At 42.8% G+C, this 24,154-nt stretch overlaps 2 protein-coding genes across 6 annotated transcripts in view; both read left to right on the top strand.

Moving 5' to 3' along the window:
• Nucleotides 1-24,154, top strand: part of LOC119858717 (putative lysosomal acid lipase/cholesteryl ester hydrolase) — a 69,399-nt gene that overhangs the window by 23,885 nt on the left and 21,360 nt on the right. Inside the window, exons 10-11 of one of the 5 annotated variants that reach the window (XR_006283039.1) lie at nt 4,768-4,871; nt 8,241-9,727. The exons of 3 other annotated variants lie outside the window; for them this stretch is intronic. Coding sequence is in view for 1 of the 2 variants with exons in the window: in XM_043519949.1 (XP_043375884.1) it covers nt 4,768-4,809 (42 nt within the window). In the remaining variant the exon portion in view is untranslated. Of the gene's footprint in view, nt 1-4,767; nt 9,728-24,154 lie in introns of those variants that run through there. One more of the 5 variants, XM_043519949.1, reaches the window with a different exon arrangement.
• CH25H (cholesterol 25-hydroxylase) lies at nt 8,319-9,727 on the top strand. Its single transcript, XM_038410780.2, has one exon. The coding sequence runs from the start codon at nt 8,319-8,321 to the stop codon at nt 9,204-9,206; it is 888 nt and encodes a 295-aa protein (XP_038266708.2). The 3' UTR covers nt 9,207-9,727.

The following is a 24,154-nucleotide window of genomic DNA, read 5'->3' as shown; positions in this document are numbered from 1 at the left end:
CACATGCCTGCACCTATTTCTCTTCAGATTGGGCATAGACCCTCCTTTGTTTACATGGAGCTGAAAGCCCCTGACACAAAAAACAATAGCTCATACAGGGGTTCTGAGACTATTTATATAAAAGAATATTAAAGGGAATGGGTACAGATAAATGGGCCAGAAGGGGATGGGGGACTTGAAGGAATTTAACAGCAAGAGTGAAACAATAGCACAGTCCCTTCACCCATCTCCGGAGGTGCCCAAAACAGTCTTCCCCACTTGAGGCCTCTAATCCTACTAGTGGTGCACGTAGAATTGAGATATGCTAACCTGGTGAGATGGCTCAAGTTGGACCTGTGGCCTGGTGGGGCACATAGCTACTCAACCTTCACCTTTCCTCAGGAAGCGTGTGGCCAAAATGTTTATCACCAGCCCCAGTCTAGTAGTGTCCATCACAGTCCTTTTCCCCAAGCTTAGACACACTCATCTAGGGCAACACAGTCCTTCTTCCTCTTCACTGATGCCCACCTATGCATACAATTCTGCTAATGTGGTACACTCACCTCCTGCTGTTCTCAACTGTCCTGAAATCCTCCAGCTTCTTGCCCCTCTAGACTGTTGCTCCTGCAGGACTTGGCTGAATACCCTTAGGTGCCATCTGCTGCCTTACATTATTCCCATCCCCTCACCTCTCCCCCCTTAAAAGGATGCATCCCTGCATCCTGCTGCAGTTTTTTCAAATAGTCTTTAAGCCATCTGATCAGTCTGCACCTGCTGTTATCTGCTCTTAGGATTGAGACTGGAGCCAGGTGCAAGTCACAGGAATGCTCTCCTGCTGAGCCCTCCCTGATGCCACACCAAGCATTTACTCATGCTCACTATCCCCATCTTCATCAGGCCACAGTCATGCTGAGCTTTCTGACCAAAGAACATTGTTTAGGGGCTGTGTGTTGGAGCTGGGGGAGACTATAATACAGGACCCCTGTGAGAGTATCAGCTGAGATTGGGTGGTTATCCAGGGTTCCAGTGTAGGATCAGGGTCTGTGCACTGGGTATTCAGAGAGGGTTTCAGCCAGTTGTAGTGTACCAGATTGTCCATCCAGCTCTGGAGATAGCTCAAATAGCACCTGATGGCTGAAAAGACATCATTAAATTTTCTGTATAATTTTTGACACTGCACCTTCATTCTAGTCTGGTCTTGTAACATGATTTTGCTTTAAGCTGTTTTGAAGAACCTTGCAGCACCTTGATGGAGAGCTGCAGAGAAATACTGAACAAAAAAAAAAAAAAAAGCGTTTAAATGTTGTAGAAATTTCACCTCTCTTGAAAAAATTAAGGTTGTGACAGCATCAGGACATTGACTTGCACAAAACAGTAGTTAGTTTTAAGATTAAGGCTTTAGATAAAAAGTAATCAGTGATCGTTTAAAGCTAGAAATTCAAAATGGCGGACGCAATCATCCTCTGAAAGACACAGGGTTAGGGTATGGAAAGTTCCAACAATTCCTAGAGAAGAGCTTTGCTATCTAAAGATAGATCAGAGGGAGGAGCTCCATGCAAGAGGGCGTCAAAGGGAGGAGCTTAGCTATCTAAAAGTAGGTATGATGTAATAGGAGTGATCTAGAAATATGATAAGTACAGGAAGCTGATTGGCTGAGCCAGGCTAATACATTCTGTTAATGAGAAGACCTTGCAAGAGCAGCCAGTACAGGAATTCCTCACTTAACGTTGTAGCTATGTTCCTGAAAAATGTGACTTTAAGCAAAAGGATGTTAAGCGAATCCAATTTCCCCATAAGAATTAATATAAATGAGGGGGTTAGGTTCCAGAGAAATTTTTTTCACCAGACAAAAGACTATATTACATATATACAAACACCCACCCACACAGTATAAGTTTTAAACAAAAAATTTAATGCTGGTACACAGTGATGATGATTGTGAAGCTTGGTTGAGGTGGTGGAGTCAAGAGGGTGGGATATTTCCCAGGGAATGCCTTACTGCTAAATGAACTAGCAATTGACTGAGCCCTCAAGGGTTAACTCTCACACTCTACAAGGCGGCAGAGGAGGGAGGGGAGAAGGAGACAGAGACACACCCTGTGCATGAGAGAAACAATACACATTTCCCCTTCGTGTAGCTGACCCCAGGCTTAAGTACACTGCCTTGTTAATTAAATCAGCTTGCTGAGACCTGAGACTGCAGCTACTGCCTAGAAGCTCCCTCCATTGTGTGTCCCCTCCCCCGCTCTATGGAGATGGGGTAAGCAGGGTGCAGGAGCAGGAGGGAGAGGGAGACATTAGCCCCTCTCTTCTCTCCTCCCCCCCATAGCAAGAAGGAGTCTCTGGGAGCAGCTCCAAGGCAGAGGGCAGGAGCAGCATATGGCAGTGGGGGGAGGGACAGCTGCTGCACAGGAAACTTAGGGGAGTTGGAAGCTGATAGGGGGGCTGGTGGTCCACCCTCGTTCCAACCACCCACCAGCTAGCTGCTCTTCCTGCAAGCAGTGGACAAAACAGGCGGCTGCCAAGCGACGTTAGAAGGGAGCATTTCACAACTTTAAACGAGCATGTTCCCTAACTGATCAGCAACTTAACATCCAAACAACGTTAACCGGGGCGACTTTAAGTGAGGAGTTCCTGTGTATAAGCCTGACAGCAGGCTTAGTCATGGAGTTTTGGCGGTTTGTGAAGATCAGAAGCCTCAAGAAGCAGAGAGAACAGCAGCCGAGACAACTGCAACAGCATCTTGAGAAAACTGCAGAAAGCAGCTACCTGCAGAAGCAGCGACAGCAGGATCTTCCAGAGGGCAGCAGCTATAGAACACAGTAGCTACAGAAGCCTCTAAGGCAGGGGAAACCAAGACATTGCTCCGAGACAGCCTGAAGAAGACATTGCTGTAGCCCCAACAGCGTCTCCTTCCTTTTGGGACAGAGCAGGATGACCTTGATGGAGCATATCAGAGGGCTTTACAAAAAGTAGAAGTAAGTGTGATTTTTGTCTCTAGTAAAAAGGAATGATTGGGCATGCCTGTCAGTAAAGCTGGATGCCTGTGTCTGAGTGAGCTCCACCCCAGCCATCCTGCATGACCAGCTGATCACCGCTCACAGGATGTTTGTGTTAAGCAAATGATTTAATTAAATCTGTAACACTGAAATAGTCTCTTTTACGTGCATGTAAAGGTCATGCATACTACATTAAATTAAACAACACTATCAGATTATAACATTAACACTAAGGCCTTTGTGTATGCAGGGTCTGTATATGCCTATTACAGTGTAACTGCTATATGGTCTGTATATCCTGTGTATTCTGTGTTGTTGTTTTTTTAAATTTTGTTTCTCTGCTTTATTATATGACTCTTCAAATGTAATTCTATTGCGTTTTACTATGTTTTATGTATTCTTTCTTGCTTTATTAGATACACTATTAACTACTCATTTCTTCTAAATAAATATTATTTTGTTTTTGAAGAATTATTGCTTGTGTTGTCCATCCTTGAGCAGAAGGCTGTATCCGTGTCCTTCCAAACGTTAGCAAGATTAGCTTGCTCTGGGGAGCCCTCTGCGGATCGGAGACAAGCCCCCTGGTAACACCCTGGCAATTCCTCTAGGGCAGACCGCTACCTTATTTCCCCTTTGGATAAAGCAAATGTCTGGGAACTCCTGTCCTAAGGTAGCACGTGCCTGCATCTATTTCTCTTTGGGTTGTGCAGGGGACCCCCCCTTTGATTGTGTGGAGCCTGAATCCCCGACACAAAAACCTAATTGCACACACATGAGTTCTAAGACCATTTATATAAAAGACTATTAGGCATGGAAATGGGTTCAGAGCAACAGCCTAAAAGGGTATGGGGGACTTAAGAGAATTCAACAGCAACAGTGAAACAGTAAAAGAAAAAAAATCCCAATGGCATAATTCCTTTCTCAAAATCTCAAAGTGCTCAAAATCTTTACCCTTCAGCTGATGCTTCTAATCCCACTGTTGGTGCACATAAAGCTGAGACTCTTTTGAGATGCCTTTTGAGATGCATGATTTGGTGGCTATTTAGTTTGGACCTGCGGCCTGGTGGGGTACATTGCTCCTCAACTACTCAGCCTTTAGTCCAACACTTTGGACTTAGCCTCAGGACACATGTGAGCCTAAGTCCAAAGTGTTCACCAGGCCCGCCAATAGTAATTCTGGGCCCCAGGGCCAGGGCTGTCCTGGGGCTGGGGTGGAAGTGACAATTCATCACTTCCGGGACACCGTTACTTCTGGGATCAACCATGCTAGTCCAGGGGGCCCGGAGTGGTCGTGTGCACCTAGGAGCCCTGTGGCCGACCCAGATGATTTAAAAGGGCCTGGGGCTCCCGGCAGCAGCAGTGGCTGGGGGCCCCTGGGTAATTGCCCCCCCTTCCCCTCTGTTGGCAGGCCTGGTGTTCACCACCAGCTTCAGTCTTGCAGTGTCCATCACAGTCCTGTTCCTTGGGTTCACACACACACTCGCAGCCAGAATAACACAGTCCTTTCTCCTTCCACCAAGGCTCTTCCCCCCACCCCCTATGCACACATTCCTGCCAAGATGGTGCTCCTCCCAACTGTTGATTCTCATAGCTGCCATCTGCTGGCTTATTACATTTCTTTCTTTAGCATCCTGCACCCTGAGGTGCATAGGGCATCCACTAGATTCCACCATTTATTTCAGTCTTCTGCTGATATGTTCGGGCTTCTGAGTGTCATGTTGATGGATTTCACTTTTCTCTGTTGTTCTGCATGATGTTTTTCTGGGTCACCCCCCTTTTCACTTTCCAGGTAGTGTCCACATTATCGTTTGCAGCGGAAGTCATATTATAGGCATCCATAAAGAGTGTCCTTATACGTCCATCAGTGACGTCTTGCCATGTTTGATGCTTTAGGTGAGTTTCCTCTACAAAGAATTTCTGATGTTGCAAGAAACTTTTTCCACTGGAAATGGAAGATTGTTTTTCATATACTACTTGTATAATATTAGGACATTTGAGGGTTGGGGGTATAAAACAACTTGGAACAACATAAAAATGCATCAGTATGGGAGCAAAGGGAACACGGTATTCCTTCTATTGAGGACTTGAAGACAGTAGAAAGTTGTGCCATTTCAGCTATACTAGTATAGTTGAAGTGGTGCAACCCCTCCTAATGTGGTTGTAGTAATATCTGTATAAAGGTGATTCCTGTATGGCCGGAGAATAACTCAACCGGGATAAGTGCATCCACATTAGGGTTTGTATCAGTGTACCTGTTTTAGTAAAAGTCAACTCCTCCCCCCTCCCACAACTGAAATAGTCATACTGGTAAAACTTTTAAGTGTAGACCAAGTCTGAGTTAGGCTTATAGTCTAATGAGATGATCAGGATCAAGAAAGCAAGAGACTAGAGACATCAACCAATAGACACACAGGCCTACATTTAAAAAAAAATAGACATGCAACATGAAGCATATGCATAAGTCCAGTATTTGGAGACTCCAATGTGTGTGCCCACATCAAGTGTTTTGTGTATACAAAAGGATGTGTTTTGTCCACACACTTTAAAACATCTGGACCAAAAAGCATCTGATTAAAATTGTGGGCTAGAGCTTTCAACGAAGCTGTCTGCAAGATGAATTTGGATTTATCGTCTTCTCCTGGTCCTCTGAAGGCATGTAGGAGTATTTAAAAAAAAACAAAACACAGGAATAAAAGAGGTATGTCCTATACTCAGCACCTTGCAAAACATAAATACTTATCTGATATTAAAGCTGTTAGTTTCAGCCATAGACAGCACAAGCAATTTTGCCATTACTGAATTGAAGAACTAAGTAAATTGAAGGACTAAGTAAATCTTGGATTGTGATCAAAGTTACATTGATGTGTGGGTTTGTTTGGTTTTTTTTTAATTAGTTATTGGGACTAAGTTAAACTTTGAGGAAACAACAATTTATTTTGCTGGCAGCTTTGAGTCCCAGGAGCTCATGAAAATTCATCTGAATTAGAAACTACTTTTAATGTTTTATTATTCACTGATAACAGCATAAAGCAAATCTTTACTTCCAAAATAGCCATTATAACTAAGTCTCTTTGATACAAGCTTTTAGCTTAAAACCATTTAATTTTATGTCATTGATAAAGCCAGTTGAAATCTGATTTTGGCCACAAGGTGGTGCAGATGCACTCATAAATAATACTCTGCATCTAGTTCTTGTTATCTCAAAGGGGCTTTCTGAAAACCTCAGAACAAACCCATCAGCTATTAGCACATGCTGTTTTTACAAACCTCAACCACAGGGATTATACAGCTTGTTTCACACAGCTTCTTGGAGGTGAGTCTTTATGTAAGGACCCCACTTATCTTTCCTTTTTGCATCATGCTTAGTGGCTTGTTCTAAAATAAAAGACAGGGAAGCCTTTCCCCTCCTTTGTTGTAGTATCTGTAGCTTAGGCAAGCCTTGAATGACTCTCCTCTCCTGCTGCTGTCCTACAGAGCTTGCCTACCCTGCTCCCCAACTCCCTTTTCCGGTAAGGGGCTTAATGTGCATTGGGACCTGCCCTCTGATGTATCCCCATAACTGAGGACAGTAGGATGGATTTTGACCCACCCTGCTTTGAGCGCTGCTCTTGGGTCCCTATCAAAATATTCTGGGGGGAAAAAAATCAAATACAGAATTTTCTTCATTGTTAACATTTTGTTCTTGATGGCGGATCTTTCAGGGTCTGAATTTCCCTCATCAAGCTGTTAGGGTTGTGCAGAGGAGCTCCACATTGTGAGCCTCACCGCTGGCAGCTGGGACTGGGATAGAGTTTTGGAGTCATGCACTTGTGGGCATTCTGTGGGTATTCATCTGCAGGGCCTCATTCCAATATATGGGTTTTTCTACCTAATCTTTATAGCAAGACCCTTTGATTTTTGTGAGGTAGCAATTTGCAATCCTGTAGCATATGGAAGCTTTGGCAGCATCATGAACTGAGTGAAGAAAGCTAGGTGTATAATGACGAGTTAAATACAGAGAGGGTATGAAAGTATTTATTTCAATAGTCTGCTCAGTAACTGAAATGTTTTTTCAGTTTGCTTTACATGGACACCGAAACCTCGGGGCTTGTCCACATGTTGCGTTAGTCTGCACCAGAGGGGTGTAAATTCTAGTGTGCACTAATGTGTTGTGTGCTAACTGGCCCATGTGGACCCTGCTGGTGTGCACTAAAAGTTCCCTAGTGTGCGTTAATGTTGTACTATTTAATGTGGACTGACAAAAACACCTCAGTTTGATGTGAGATGATGTATTTAAATAAAATAAAATAACCAAGGGCCCAATTTTGCACCCAGCCTAAGTCAATGTCACTTACTTCAGTGGTTCCAGGATCACAACCTGAATATGTGCTGTGAACTAGACAGATGTGGGCCAAAGGCAGAAATTCAGCTCCACAGCTTGATGCTGTTCTGATTTGGGGGGTTGATTGTGTCCATTATGGAGATTAGGAGTGAGTAGCCTAAGCCAGACTCACCACTTTGTGCACTTTTTAAACATCCCCACATGGGACAAATTGAGAAGATAATTGATTGAGCACAAGGTGATTAACCAGTTAAAATGATTCAGTTTGTCAGCAGAGGACAGTGAAAAGAGAAGGGGGTGTGGTAGGCAAGGCTGGAAGGAAAGGCCATGGAAACCAAGCCCTGTGTCTAGGCAGAAGGTAAAAGCCTTATGTTGATAGGGACAAGGACTTATATAGCATATGGTAAATAAAGCTCATGGTGGTGTCCTTGGCAGGGGAGTGTGTAAGGATTGTTTATAGAGAAGGATCCAAGGTGAGGGAACCCTGCCCTATAACGGCTGTTTGCAAAATATGTGTGGACCTGGGATCCAATTTCTACCCTTCTCATCTCAAAAGAGTTTGGGGCTCATATGTGGGGTTTAAATTCAGGTAAATCTTTTAGTATGAATTATAGGAAAAATACAACACTTTGACCTGATTAATGTGTAGCTACGGATGTTGAGGCAGAGCTACCATTGCTTTGATTTACAAAATGGTATAATGACAGTTCTTTAAAATGTACGGGGTGAAGCAGCACAGAAAATCCTATTCCAACCTTTTCTCCTGTTTCTAGTGTTCAGGGATATCATACTAGTTTGTTTCTACTTGCCAGTCATATAATACAGTGAGGTTTTTTAGCATATTAATGATTGCCTTGCCCTGTAACTAGTCATCAATTTACAAAATTAGTCTCCAGTATAGATGGGCTAATGATACAGATCTACCTGCTCTGACACTGTAGTGCACTTTGTTGCTTCTGGATGGAGAAAGAGATTTCATTCTGGAGTGCTTGTGACCACGTTTGGTGTGATGTCACTAAATGGGTGGGGTAAAGTCTTACAAAAGCAGTACAACCACAGCAGTCTCAGCCAGCATCAACATGAACTGCAGCGTGCTTCACAGAGTGCTGCTCAGCTACGGAATGGAAAAGAGGCTAGACCCCGTCGCTCTGCAGCCTTTCTGGGACTTTGTCAAAGCAAAGGAGCCACTGATCAAGTCACCTTACTTTCCAGTGCTGTTTTCATTTACAGCTTACATGACTTTCTGTCTTCCTTACATTGCACTGGACTTCTTAAGCACTAAAGTACCAGCCGTGAAAAAATACAAAATCCAGCCTCTGAGTTATCCAACTCTGGGAATGATGGTACCTTGTATGGTTCAATGTGTCTATCATCACATTGTCTTTATCTTCCCAGTGACAGTTGCTCATTGGTACTGGAGACCAGTGGATTTACCAGCAATAGCTCCAGAGCTGCTGAGGGTCCTGCTGGATGTAACTGTTTGCCTGCTTCTCTTTGATTTCCAGTATTTTCTGTGGCATTTGCTTCATCATAAGGTGCCTTGGCTCTACAAGACTTTTCACAAGGTTCATCATAAGCATGTATCTACGTTTGCTCTTACCACACAGTACTCAAGTGTTTGGGAGTTACTTTCACTGGGATTTTTTGCTGCCATAAATCCAGTGTTGCTGAAGTGCCATCCTTTGACAGAAATGATTTTCTTCCTTGTTAATATCTGGCTGTCAGTGGAGGATCATTCAGGCTATGAACTTCCATGGTCAACAAACAGACTGATACCATTTGGCCTGTATGGAGGAGCTCCGCATCACGATCTCCATCACCTGAAGTTCAGATGTAACTATGCTCCTTACTTCACCCACTGGGATAGACTATTTGGATCACTTGCTCACGCACATTCACAACAATAACAGGGAATTCGTCTGTTACCTAGCTAATTTTGTACAGCTAATAAATTAAGAGTATAATTTTTTCTGAGTCACAGATATAAAATGTGAAATCATTTATAACAAATCTAGTTTAATGTTTGTATATATATTTAAAGAATTGCATATGTAAGGTCTGTTACTATGTGTTTGGAAACAATGTCACACTATAAGGAAAGCATTAAGAAACACTCACTGTTTTTCTTTTTTCCTTTGAATATGCCAGCTTTTATAAAGCATATTGTGTTACTGTGTTATACATACAGAGACAAATATTTTCTTACTGTTATAGGATGACTTGTGATATATGAATAGAACCAATGCACATAGTGTGCATTAAGAATTCCAAGAAAATATCTTATTTAAAAAAGGTTGCTGCTGGATGGCATTAAATGTCTAATCTGATTCTGTTTGTTCTTTGCAATAATTTGGATCTTTATATTGCATACCCAAGTATACTCTCTATTTTTTTTAAGTGGAAAATAAATCTTTATATTTGTTTAAAACTATGTTTTGCTTTCTTATATTTTGGTCCTCAGTCCTCAGAAAATGTATGATTCTGTCTATATGCAGTATTGTTGTTGGTCCAAGGATATTAGAGAGACAAGAGGGGCCGAGGTAATACCTTCTATTGGTACAATGTCCTGTTGAAGAGCTTGAAAGCTTGTCTCTCTCGCCAATGGAAGTTGGTCCAGGAAAAGATATTACCTCACCCACCTTGTCTCTCTGATTCTGTCTGCACAGTTTGGGGTTTGTTTAGATTTCAGAGGCAGGAGTTTTCTTATTAAAATATTTAGGTTCATGTAGACAAATACATATGCTGAATATCAGAATAGGACAGTTTGCTTGTCCTCCAAAATAAAGCACTAATCAAGAGAATTTATTTAATAATTTTCAGTTTTTGATGATACAAAGAAAGGTAGAATTCAGTCTAAAATCTGAGCCAAATTCCACTCAGACTGGTTTTGAGTTTGAATAATTTCCACTGCATTATGATATACGTGAGAGTAGAATGACCCTTTCATAGGAGTCTGACTTGAAATTCCTGTAACTGTCCTCCAACCAAATTACTTGTTGTTGACTTGCAAAAACCTGGCTAGGAATCTGACTGGAATTCCCACAAAACTGAGGAATTTTTTCATGAATCTTGGAGGGCATTGGTTGAAGCACAACAAGCTTTAAGGCTTGTAAGAGCTGTAACAGGGCTTCTTCTCCGTCTTGGTGGGTCCCACGCTTCCTTGTAGCGATGGGTCAGGATCACGTCTTGTGTCTCAGAATTTTCCAGTTTATAGTTGGTGGGGAAATTCTGTCTCCAAGCAGCCTTCCCGTTTCTGGGCCTGCTAGGCCCTCACTGCTTCACTGGGGCTTCTGGCCTCCTTGGCGGACATCTAGCGAGAGGAAAAGGCGGGAGGAGGTGGTCCCACCCTCTACTCCAGGCCCCAACCCAGGGACCCTACAAGTAGCAGCCTCATGCTGCCAGTTCCCAGGAAAAGCTGCTAGCTTCCCTGGGTTTCTTCCCCACACCCCTGGCTTATTGTCCCCACTTTGCTTGAGCGGGGTTCCTCCCGACCCTCCTGCCAGGGAAGTCTCTGGTAACCCTTCTGGGCGTGAAAGCACCACAGCAAACGCACAGCTCGGTTCTCCCCTCTAGAAGGGTCCTTTTCTTCAGGTCTTTGGACCTGAAAGGGTCCCTAGTTCCTGTTTAGGGTAGGGTTTCTCCCCAATCTCTATACCTAGGGGGTTCTTCCCTGATCCTTGTCAGCTTCTGCACTGCTCAGCTCTCCAACAGCTCACCTCCACTCCCACAATGTCTATCACCCCCTGGCTGTCTGGGGAAGGCTTTTAACCTGTTCTGGCAGATTCTTAATTAGCTCCAGGTGTCCTAATTAACCTGGAATAACCCCAGCTCAGTTACCAGGGGAAGAGGGACCTGCTTATCCTGAGGCTAATATATCTTCCTTCCGGCACTCTCCTGTAGCAGTCTGGCCTGACCCTGTCACAGAACATAGTTATCGATAACATTGTCAGGATAGTCCAAAAATAAAAGGCTCATAGAAGAATGTAAACATACAAGTCTAGGGGCAGATCCCATGCTCCTCTCTCAGCAAAATCCTTAGTGACTTCACTGGGAGTTCTATTAGTGAAGTAGGAGAGCATTGGTCCTTTGACTGCAAATCCTGAAAAGCTCCTGCACTGGATTTCTAGTAACCCAACCTGGAATAAAGGCCTTTGTTGCTGTTTGAGACTGTCAGGTTGACTGTCAGGTAAAGGTGGCAACACGCTTTTGGAAATATTTGGGGGAGAGGCAGAAGGCTTGGAGGGAAGCCATATGACATTCTTAGTAGCTGCTTGGGGCGATTGTTTTACTAATGAAATATCTCCATATAAAAATCTATGAAACATAACAGTTTTGTTACCCTGAAAAGATGTTAACCTAAAATCACATTTTTATTTTTAAAAGGGACTAAATAAGCTTAGATTTTTTAAAAAGAATATAACCAGCTGATGTGTTCACTGACTAAGCAGAAATAAAGACCCATCTAATCTGCCTGATTATTATAATCTTGAATATTATGGGGTGCAGTGCAAGGAAAGGAAGTGTTCTCTTTTATGGCAAATGAGAGAAAAATTATAAACTCTGATTTCTCTTTAACCAGTATATCAGCTTTGAAGTAACCCAAGGCTCAAAGCTCTACTCTTAAACTCAGGAAAAATTTCCACTGACTTCAGATGGCCAAATTCTTAACTTCTAGTGATGATGTTCAGTGGCTTCAATAGGAGTTTGGTATTATACTGGACATGTGATGTTGTGATCTTATCAGATCTGCGTGCTAAACAAGGTTAAGCCAAGCCAATATTTGGATAGTATCTCTGATTAAAAATAAAAACAAAAACCTATGAACAGATGCTACGGGAAATGAGACTGGTAATTCTGTAAGTGCTCTCTTTGTATTGATACTGAGTTAATGCTAGAGTTCAGCGAGGTCTCTGCTAGTGGAGGTGCTGTGTTTTGGGCACCTGCCCACTTGGTTAGGGTTTCCAGGTGTCCGGTTTTTGAGTGGAACGTCTGGTCAAATAGGGAACCTGGCAGCATCCAGTCAGCTGCTAAAAGCTGTAACTGGCCTCTCCTACTGTGGGGTGGGAAGAGCAGCAGTTGCTGCTGGAGCTTGGAGGAGCAGCTCTGCTTAGCAACCGCTGCTCTTCCCGCCCCCCATTCTGATGAAGAGAACTGGCTGGCTCCTGGACCGGGCTCCAAAGTAGGTACTGGTGCTGTCTGGAGGGGGACAAGGGGGGATCCTGTCTGCCCCTCTGGCCTGCTGTGCCCCCAGCCCCTCACTATGGGGACCCCCCACTGTGCCCTGATTTCTCCACCCCAGCCCCTCACTCTGGGAACTGACTCCTGCTGTGCCCCGATTGGGCAGGGAGGCAGGCTCTGCATCAGCTCCTCCCAGCCCGGCTCTGCAGGCAGCAGGTGAATCCTGGGGGATGGGGGAACAAGTGATGGGGATGGGGGTAGAAAGTGAGTAATGGAGGGGGAAGGCCAGTGGGGCAGGGGGCCGGGGTGTTTGGTTTTCAGGGATTATAAAGTTGGCAACCCTAATTAATGAGCTGCAAGAGTAGGGGTGTTAGGCCAAGTATTCTAGGCAAATGCTAAGTGAGTTGATTTCACTCAGCCTTTCTGCTACCACCAGTGGAGAGGATGGCCATTGGATAGTCATTTCTCACACCCCGCTGGGCCTCTGTCTGTTGAGCCACCTTCACAATTCCAAATCTCAGAGCAACTTCAAATAGCTTCTACATTTTATTTTTAAAATCCATCTGTTTGCACTTGTGACTGGTGGCTGAGCTTTGTGACTTTGTCCTCACCTACAACCATTTCAGATTTGAGGACAACCTATACTTCAAGTCAGAGGCACTGCTATGGGTACCCGCATGGCCCCACAGTATGCCAACATTTTTATGGCTGATTTAGAACAATACTTCCTCAGCTCTCATCCCCTAGCACCCATCCTCTACTTATGCTACACTGATGACATCTCCATCATGTGGACCGACGGGAAGGAGGCTATTGAAGAATTCCACCTGGATTTCAACAATTTCCACCCATCATCAACCTCAGCCTGGACCAGTCCATACAAGAGAGCCACTTCCTGGGCACTACAGTGCAAATAAGCGATGATCACATAAACACCATACTATACCAGAAACCTACTGACTGCTATACTTATCTACATGCCTCCAGCTTCCATCCACGACACCGTACACGATCCATTGTCTACAGCCAAGCCTTAAGATACAACCGCATTTGCTCCAATCCCTCAGACAGAGACAAACACCTAGAAGATCTCTATCAAGCATTCTTAAAACTACAATACTCACCTGGGGAAGTGAGGAAACAGATTGATAGAGCAAGACCAGTACCCAGAAATCACCTACTATAGGGAGGTCCAACAAGGAAAATAACAGAACACCACTGGCCATCACATACAGCTCCCAGCTAAAACGTCTCCAGCATATCATCAACGATCTACAACCTATCCTGGAAAACAATCCCCCACTCTCACAAGCCTTGGGAGGCAGGTCAATCCTTGCTTACAGGCAGCCCCCCAACCTGAAGCAAATACTCACCAGCAACTACACACGACACCACAGAAACACTAACCCAGGAACCAATCCCTGCAACAAACCCCCATTGCCTGTCCCCATGTATACTCTAATGACACCATTATAGGACCCAACCACACCAGCCACACCATCAGAGGCTCATTCACTTGCACATCTACTAATGTTATATATGCCATCATGTTCCAGCAATGCCCCTCTGCCATGTACATTGGCCAAACTGGACAGTCTCTACGTTAAAGGATAAATGGATGCAAATCAGACATCAGGAACGGTAACATACAAAAGCCATTAGGACAACACTTCAATGACCCTGGACACTCAATAACAGATTTAAAAGTAGCCATACTTCTACAAAAAAAACTCCAAAAACAGACTTCAAAGCTGAGCTACAATTCATTTGCAAACTTAACACCATCAATTTGGGCTTGAATAGGGACTGGGAGTGGCTGGCTCACTACAAAAGCAACTTTTCCTCTCTTGGTATTGACACCTCCTCAACTATTATTGGCAGTGAACTACATCCACCCTGACTAAATTGGCCTTCAGCATTGGTTCTCCACTTGTAAGGTAACTCCCCTCTCTTCATGTGCCAATATATATTTAAGTCTGTATCTGTAATTTTCACTCCATGCATCTGAAGAAGTGGGTTTTTTACCAACAAAAGCTTATGCCCAAATAAACGTTAGTCTTTAAGGTGCCACCGGATTCCTCGTTGTTTTTACAGGGTCAATGTTTTTTTCTCCCATGAACATCAGAGAGAGGTGACTTGATCTCAAATGACTTGCCCCTTAAAACATAAAGGGACTGTTCACTCATTCACAGATCCATTAAGCAATCAAACAGGAATCACTCTTTCCACCTCAGAACCAAGCAGTTAGTGGCACGATTACACAGCAGTGCAGCCCAGGCAGTGAAGAATACACATACAACTGGAATTACAGGTAACACACTTATGTAAGCCAAGTGTGTTACTTCAACTGAAATTTGTCCAGGACCCTGGAGCTAACCCTCCTAACTCTGGCAAAAAGTGCCATGAATTATTTAAGAGCTACAGATGTCAGGCTTTTAAATATCTCTCTCCCTCGCAAAAGAGGGCACTGTGCTGTTAGTATTGCCTTCAGCACTATGCCAAGGTATTGTCACAGACTCAAGGTATGTCAACATTGGAGTCAAGAGGTGTGATTGCAGCACATGCTGACTATTGACGATATTGTACTTTTCCCTCTCAGGGTACATCTACAATGCAATCAAGGATTGCTGCTCCTTAGGCACACCGAAGAGAGCACTAGCCCAAGTACCAGCAGCAGGGGCAGTGTCACCTGCTAACCTCCCAAATACAATCCTGCCTAGGGTACATACTTGGAAGGTTAGCCCATGCTGCCGCCCAGCTATTGCAGCTATACTGCAGTTACTGTCTTCAGTGTGTCTAAGGAACAAAAATCCTTGATTGCATTGCAGACATATCCTGAGAGGGAAAAGTGCCACATCCTGAATAGTCAACACCACTTCCTGTAGCAGCTGTTGGAATTTGTTGGAGGCCTTACACCTGCTAATCAAGCCCAGTCCCAGTCTCTGAGATTGGGTAAGAATACAAATTAAAGTTATTTTTGCCCCAAGTGAAATACAAATTCCTGCAGCATCAAATTAAAAGAGTGAATGCTTTTGCCTGCTTTCCTTTTCCTTAAGTAACCCCTTTGCCAAGTGCCAATGGCAGCAACAAGGGCTAGATTCCATCTGTGTAGGTGTCATTTTACTAAAATAAATAAAAATATGGTTAGAGCCCCCATCCAGAGCTGTATTCCTACTTCTCTCTGGGGGTATTAAAGACAGTAACAGTGGATAGGTCCTATTGACGGCTCTTCTCACTGGGTTGGGAGAGGTGAATGCCTTCAAGACCTATCCTTCTCAAAAAGAACTACTTGTGCAAAGCAAGAAAGAGAGAAGACCTTACAGCACTGACGAGTGAGATCCTGATTCCCTAAGTCTGCTGTATTGGAGCAGTACAAAATGATGCATGCTGAGGTAGATGCAGCAGCTCATGAGACTTCACCTGGTTTGAGAGGAAAACTCTATTACCCAATAATGGTAGATAATAAGGATAGTCAGAGACATTTTTAAAGTGATCTTGAAATATACAAGGGTTCAATATTAATATCCAGAATAAATGCTCAGACAAAGAAGTTTTATATAACAACAAGGGAGTAGATTTCCTACAGGAAACTCATTTATCTGCAAAAGAACACAGTAAATTATAGACAGAAGTGGGGAGAAAATAGTTACTCATTAAATGGGAAGGGAAAGAAATATATTAATTACTAAGAAGCTGCACAGGCAATACAGAACACATGCACAAACAGAGCAGTCTCATGGAATTCAGTTTAGTTGTAACAAATATTTATTATTGCTTTTATTAAATAGATTTCAAAACCTATGCCAGCGTGCATAAGTATCATCATCCTCTTTAGCGATGGGGAGAAATGAAAGTATTTGCCCAAGGTCACAGTGGATATTGGTGATATTGATAAAAATATAACTTGGGTCTCCAGAATTCCCAGGTGAAATCCTGGCTTGCTGGTCAATGGCAAAACTCCCACTGACTTCAATGGGGCTAGGATCTCAGTCCCAATCTAGTCTCCTGAGGTACAACTATTCTGGCCAGCATGTCTATAAGTAAGTATATATTAAACACACAATTAATAAGAAAAGAACTATTACCTTTAGAAAATAGCCACCTTTTCAGGTGTGGGTCTTTGAGTACAGCAGATATCAGTTGCTACAAAAATGGTAGGTGGGACAACCTGAGCCCAATTATATAGACCCAAAATGTAAAAGATGGAAATTGAGAAGAATCATTGGCTAATTCACTGAATGGGTATATGGAGAAAAAAGAATGCATTTGGTTGCACCTTAACTTTTTATCTCCACTTGGTTTTCCTTGACACAAGGACTGATTACATTTTGGTTTCCTATGCGCCTGCTGTTATATTAAAAACAGACAAAGCATGGCCAGAAATAGCAGTTTGGATTCACCCTTCCTTTGCCTAAAGCCAAGCAAAGGCATCTGTTAGTTGATATACCAGTCTACAATGACCATAAACCAGAATGTCAGAACCTAGAACTCTGAATTATCCTATGAAAACATCTGCATGCTTCCTCTGTCCCAACACAGGACACTTACAAAAATGAAGACACTGAATAAACAGGGTAAAAGCTAGACCATTGCTAAAAATAGATGCATACATATTAGAGAGACAATGTGGGAGAAGTAATATATTTTACTGGACCTCTTCTGTTGGTGAAATAAATGCTTTTGAGCTACACCGAGATCTCCAGGTCTGGGAAGAGTACTCAGAGTGTCACCATTAGCTACAAGGTGGAACAAATTGTTTAGCATAAATAAACACATATTGCAAGAGACCATTCAAGGTGAAGTGCCCAGTTAATATCTTTGCAGTCATAGGACAAAAAAGTTAGTGGGTTACAGATTGTTATAATTAGCCATAAATCCAGTGTCTTTATTAAAACCATGATTTTTTTTGTATGTGAGTTCATTCAAGAACATAGTGATTGTTTGGTTTCACCCACATAGTTGTTATCGGGGCACTTAGTGCACTAGATGGGGTCCACATGCCTATCGCAACAAGTGATGTAGGACCCATTAATCTTGAAAGGTGTGTTGTAGCAATGGAGATATTTCTGGAAGTTTTGCATCTGTTTTTACGGCAGGGTCTGGTGCCACTTTGAGTTCATGGGGTCTGGTCTGTGGGGATCTTGCTTCTGATGATGAGCTTGGCAAGGTGTGGGTGTTATTTGAAGGCCAGAACAAGGGGTTCAGGAAAGTTCTTTCAGGATGTGGTCCCCATCACAAGTATGGGTTGTAGTTGTTTAACAAAACCTTACATAGGTTCCTGTGTAGGATGGTAAGTATCAACTAGAGGGTGTGCGATTGGTGGCCTTTTTTTTCTGTATTGAAGCAGGTTCTCTTGGGGTATTTGGGTGGCCCATTCCATGATACAATCTACTTCTCTGGTGGAGTGTCCTTGTTTGGTGAAGGTGGTTTTAAGTGTGTTAAGGTGTATATCCCAGATTTTTTCCTCTGAGCATAGTTTGTGGTACCTGAGTGACTGGCAGTAGATAACAAATTTGTTAGTGTGTTTAAATTTGTGAAGGTAAGGGTGATGAATTTGGCGTTTCTTCTATATAGTTGTCTGTAGGGTACTATTGTTGAAACTGATCCAGGAAGTTGATGCTGGTGCGGGAGTGTTCTAAAGAGAGTTTGATGGATGGATGCTGGTTGTTGAAATTGTGGTGGAAATCTGAGGAGTTTGGGTTTTCTGTCCAGAGGATGAGTATATCATTGATGTTTCTTATGTTTATCATTGATTTTATGATGCTTTTGTCCAGAAATTCTTCCTCAGGATGGCACATGAAGAGGTTGGCATACTGGGGACCCATCCCAGTACCCATGGCTGTTCCCATAATTTGTACGAAGTGTTTGTTGCTGAATGTAAAATTTTTATGGGTGAAGATTAAATGGATCCATTTGGTGATGTGTTTGTAGTGGATATCTGAGTGTTGTCCATTGTCTTGTAGATATTTTGAGGCAAGGAGCGATGCAGTCATTCTGAGGGACGCTGATATATAGGGAGGTTGTTTATATTGAGCAGTTTCTGGAGGAAGTTGGTTGTGTCCTGCAGAAAGCTGGCCTTTTGTGTGGTGAGTGGTTTGAGGATGGCTTCTGTGAGTCCTGCTGTTCCTTCAGTAAGAGTGCCATGGCCAAATATGATGGGTCTTCCTGGGTTTCCTTGTTTGTGTATCTTGGGAAGCATGTAGAAGGTCCCTGGGGTGGGCTTATGGGTGATGAGGTTGTAAAGTTTTTCTTGGAGTTGTTTGGGGAAGGATTTGATGACATCCTTAAATTCTTGGAAGAACTGGCATGTTGGGTCTTCTCTGAGTTCTTTAAAATAGGTGGTGTTGGAGAGTTGTTGGCTGGCCTCATTAACATAGTCATCATGGTTGAGAACTATGATGCTATCCCCTTTGTCTGCTGGTTTAGTCTTTTCTAAGTTCAGTTCATGCAACTTACTTCATAGATTTTATGATACCTTATACTGAAGGTATATGAAAGTATACTACTAGTGTAGTAACCCTGGACCCAGCACTAGCACCCGCTGTAGCTGTGAGTTATTGAGGTGCTATGAGGAATTGCAGCTGTGATTAAGCAGTATGGAATGCTGTCCTGGGAAAGGAACAGCCAATGGGAGAGTAGCTTAAGCTGAGAGAGTGGCTCCGAAGATGTCAGCAGAGAAGGAGAGGCAGTTTCATAGATTCATAGATACTAAGGTCAGAAGGGACCATTTTGATCATCTAGTCCGACCTCCTGCACAGCGCAGGCCACGGAATCTCACCCACCCACTCCTACAAAAAACCTCACCTATGTCTGAGCTATTGAAGTCCTTAAATCATGGTTTAAAGACTTCAAGGAGCAGAGAAGCCTCCCTCAAGTCACCCTGCTACAGAGGAAGGCGAAAAACCTCCAGGGCCTCTCCAATCTGCCCTGGAGGAAAATTCCTTCCCGACCCCAAATATGGCAATCAGCTAAACCCTGAGCATATGGGCAAGATTCACCAGCCAGATACTACAGAAAATTCTTTCCTGGGTAACTCAGATCCCATCCATCTAATATCCCATCTCAGGGGATTAGTCCTATTTACCCTGAATATTTAAAGATCAATTACTTACCAAAATCCCATTATCAGTTGGAAGAAGCTATGAGAGAAGAAGGATTTAGATGCTGAGCTAGTGGATGAACAGGAGCTGAGGTAAAAGCTGAGGTGAAAAATGAAAGAAGAAGAGGAGGAGAATAAGAGTAGGGGACGGGGAAGTGAGAAAGAGGAAAGAAGAAGCAGTAAAAAAAACATAGAACTGGGCATGTGAGCAGACACTATTGGAGAAGGGAAGTAGTAGAGGGAAATAAAATCTACAGACGTATTGGAGATGGAGCATCAAGGGAAAAAACAACTGAAAAAAAGATAATTGGTGAAAAAGGGAATTGATTGAAAAGCTGTGTTAGATTAGATTAAAATAGATCCTGAAAACAGTAAATGAAAAGTCCAACTGCTAACAACCTACAGTAAATGAACAGAGAAAATGACTGTGTGAATATCTGTTGATGCAATACAGTTTTAAAGTTCTTAATGGCCAAGTGGGGATCACAAGGTGAAGAAACTAACAGAATGTTAGGAACCATTAGGAAAGGGATAGATAATAAGACAGAAAATATCATAATGCCTTTTTATAAATCCAGGGTATGCCCACATCTTGCGTTCAGATCTGGTTGCCCCATTTCAAAATGATATATTGGAATTGGAAAAGGTACAGAGAGGGGCAACAAAAATCATTAGGGGTATGGAACAGCTTCCATATGAGGAGAGATTAAAAAGACTGGGACTGTTCAGCTTGGAAAAGAGATGACTAAGGGGGGATATGATAGAGGTTTATAAAATCTTGACGGGTGTGGAGAAAGTAAATAAAGAAGTGTTATTTACTCCTTCACATAACACAAGAACTAGGGTCACCCAATTAAATTAATAGACAGTAGGTTTAAAACAAACAAAAGGAAGTACTTCTTCACACAATGCACAGTCAACTTGTGGAACTCTTTGTCAGAGGATGTTGTGAAGGCCAAAACTATAACAGGGTTTAAAAAAGACTAGATAAGTTCCTGGTCCATCAATGGCTAATAGTCAGGATGGGCAGGTATGCAACACTGTGCTCTGAGTGTTCTTAGCCTCTGTTTGCCAGAAGCTGGGTGTGGACGACTGGGGATGGATCACTTGATGATTGCCTGTTCTCTGTTCATTCCCTCTGAAGCACCTGGCATTGGCCGCTGTCGTAAAATGGGTTATTGAGCTAGATGGACCATTGGTCTGACCTAGTATGGCCATTCTTATGTTCTTAGCTCTACTTGTAGAGAAGCTTGGTGAAAAAAGAGAGAGCCACAGGAACATTGAATCTAAGGATCACATCAAGTCAAAGAGGAGCAAAGACTAGAACAGCAAGAATGGAGCCGGATTTACGACCAAGGAGACCAAGAGTTGATTCTTCTCTGAAGAGATAATGAGTAACTTGAGTAATTTCTTTTGTTCTTGTTAGTAATGATGTCTTTGGTGTTAACTGCACAAAGTAAGGAAGAGTAGTGTGTACAAGCTTGTGAAGGTTAATGTTCTGGTAATGTACAGTTCATTATTATATTATTTATGCTCTGGTACAATTTTGGGTTTCCCTTATAGAGATCAAAAAATTTAAAATGATCCCTTTTGTCTTGGTTTGCCTCTGCCTCTCCTCACATTTAGCAAAGCCTAGCCTAGCTTGGGGTCACTGTCCCAGCACCATAAAATCAGCTAGCAGAAAAATATTGATTTTGGTGATATATGGTGGAAGATAAAAGGTGGAAGAAAATTAAAAAGGGAGAAAATGTGTGGAGGGGTGCAGGGGGAAATGAAGAAAACTTCCTCCCCCACTCCACTTTCTCTCCCTCTTCTGTTTTTACTCTCTTTTACAAAGAGGAAAAAAGTGTGTGTGTGGGGGGGAGAGGTGAGAAAAGGAACAAAAAATAAAATATTAAATTTTGGTCAGCTTTCGAAAATTATAATGAAACGTCAATTTGAAATTAAGCAAGTATTTTCATTTGAATTTTTTTTTACCAAAATAGAAGCTTCTAAAATTGAACTGTTTACAAAATATTTTGATTTGGATGAAACTGCATTTTTATTTAAAAAAAATTGGCTCAGGTCTACATTTTCCCACCTCTGAAGAAGCTGTTTATTGTCACTTACAAAATACAAATCCAATTAATGCACCATGATTTCACATGTACAGAAACTCTGCACCTGGGTAATTTTTGTTCAGTACAACACATGCTGTATTTTCAGCATTCATCACTACTTCTTTGATCCGGAAAGTCTCCCCAGATTTGAGATGTTTCCTGAGATCCTTACATGGAATGTGGAAGTTGAATAAAAATGCTGACATATCATGCAGTATCTAACACCACAATGCACGTACAAAGTGTCCACTTGTTTCGCTGCCTTTGCATTTTAAGGCTCCTAAACTGGGTTTCAGTCAGAATTCTGACTGAAGAGAATCCTGAAGAGAATTTGTGAGAATCCTGCTCAACCGATGGCATGTACATTGTCCTCTTAATGCCTGCTAGTTATGTCATCTGGGTGAGTCACCTTGCCTACAATTATAATAACTTAAAAAGCGGAGGGAGTATTCATTTTACTAAGCCAAAATTAGATGTGTGCCAAGCTTCAGACTTATGCAGCTAGCCATATATGCAGAAAATCATATTTCCATAAACATATTTCACTGCCTTTATCTCTGAGGCCTTCACCAAAAAGACATTTCTGTCACCTGATGAGAATTTTTCCAAGTGTACAGTGTGTTCACACATTCTGGTCAATGAACATTTTTTCTTCAGCTTCCACATTGCATATAAGGACTTCAGGAAACATCTCAAGTTTGGGCAGAAGTTCCGGATCAAGGAAGTAATGACTCAAACTGAAAATACAGCATGTGTTTTACTGAACAAAACTTTGCCAGTTACAGAGTTTCTGTACATGTGAAATCACTACATAGATTTGTATTTTCCAAGCTCCTTCTGTTAGTCGTCACTGAGTTGGGAAAATGTAAAGCTGATCAATTTTTTTTAAATAAAAAACACAGTTTCATCAAAATACAAATATTTTGCAAACACAGTTCCATTTTGACTTTCTTTTTTTTAGAAACTTCAATTTTTTGATGAAAGATTGAAATGAAAATGTGTTTAATTTCAAGTTGATATTTTCATTTCATTTCAGTTTTCCAAAGCTGACATTTCATTTTTTGCTCCTTTGCCCCCCCCCTACCATAAAAGACAGTAAAAGTAATATAGCTCCCTCTCTCCACCCGGTTACCTTCTTTAATGACAATCTGCTTACAGGTGTTGATGGACAGGTCTGGGTTCTTCTGGATCCTACCAACTCAGCAGGGTGTGTCTTCTTTATTTTTCCCTTATTTGACACTTTTTTGGCAGTGCCTCCACCCTCTCACTCCTTCCTGGCAGGATCACCAGGGCAGCTTGGGAGGAAAATTCTAACCACAGGGTAGCCCTCACTTACTTGCCACATAGTTGGAGACTCCCAAGAAATAACACAAATACATACAATATATTCAACACAGTAATTATATTAAACAGGAGACAAATATAACAGGGTAAAACACTATTATTTGGGTCACCAGTGCCCATGCTGATAATACCGGTGACTTTCCCCAGTCACGTGACCTGATGTAGCAAACGTAAGATCAGTGTCCCGTTGGTACGCGTACTTTGTTGGGCCCTTGATGACCTATGGCCACGATATCTTCTTTGCAGTGGTTTAGCAGTGTAGCTGACTGGGTTCAGTACAGCCCAAAGGACTCACCAGTGGGAGGAGGTGATAAGTCCCTCCACAGGTTTAATATGCAGCAGGTTATAAAATCCCCAAACCCTTACTTCCTGGCTTGAGGACACAGATCAGGGAGTAGGGGGTCCCCAAAACAATTTTCCTGATTGACTAAAAGATGGTGCACTCACAAACTCCATGAATGATCCTCAGGTTCAGAGATGACACTGGACTCCTCGATCACTGCAGATGGGTTGATCTCTGCTGGCAGGGATCCTCTTCAGGCAGGAGTCGGTCTGCTTCTGGTCCCAGGATTTCCCTTCATCACAAAGGGGTGCAGGGCTCAAGGTGCAGATTACACAACTATTCTAAAATTCAAACTGTAGTTTCCTAGCCCAGCGTCCAGACACACTCAGAGCAGGCAGCAGCCCTGGACTAGCAGCCAGAGCAGAGCAGACCATGTGTGGTGGCTGGTCTCACCTAGGGAGCTGGAGGGCAAACTCTGCCTGGCTGAGGAAGTTTCTCAACAAAACTCTACAAACTGGAAATCATTAGTGGAGAAGGAAAAGCTCAGCTGAGGGATCTTGCTTTCAGGTCCCTAGAGGCCAGTTCTCAGGGGGAACCCTGCATGCAGGCCTGGGACTCACCAGCTCCCCACACAGCCAGTCCTGCCCTTGCTCTGGCTGGCTCCACACTGTCTCAAAAAATGGCTTCTCCCCTTTCCTGAGCTCCTTGGGAAGGGTATCTCACTCACTATTGGCATCTTACTCCCTCTCCCAGCACTATAAAACCCCCACCTCCTCAAGGGGCTTAGCTACCAGTGCTGGGAGTGCGGCTCCCAGTACTGATGCATTGTCTATACTGACACGTTACAGCGCT

This window comes from Dermochelys coriacea, chromosome 7 (genome assembly GCF_009764565.3).
Source record: "Dermochelys coriacea isolate rDerCor1 chromosome 7, rDerCor1.pri.v4, whole genome shotgun sequence".
In the NCBI taxonomy this organism is placed as follows: domain Eukaryota; kingdom Metazoa; phylum Chordata; order Testudines; family Dermochelyidae; genus Dermochelys; species Dermochelys coriacea.
This window is presented reverse-complemented; position numbering and strand designations above follow the sequence as displayed.

Bases quoted from the DNA above. Each gene is read 5' to 3' on its own strand.
- CH25H (XM_038410780.2), top strand. From the start codon at position 8,319: ATGGGTGGGGTAAAGTCTTACAAAAGCAGTACAACCACAGCAGTCTCA.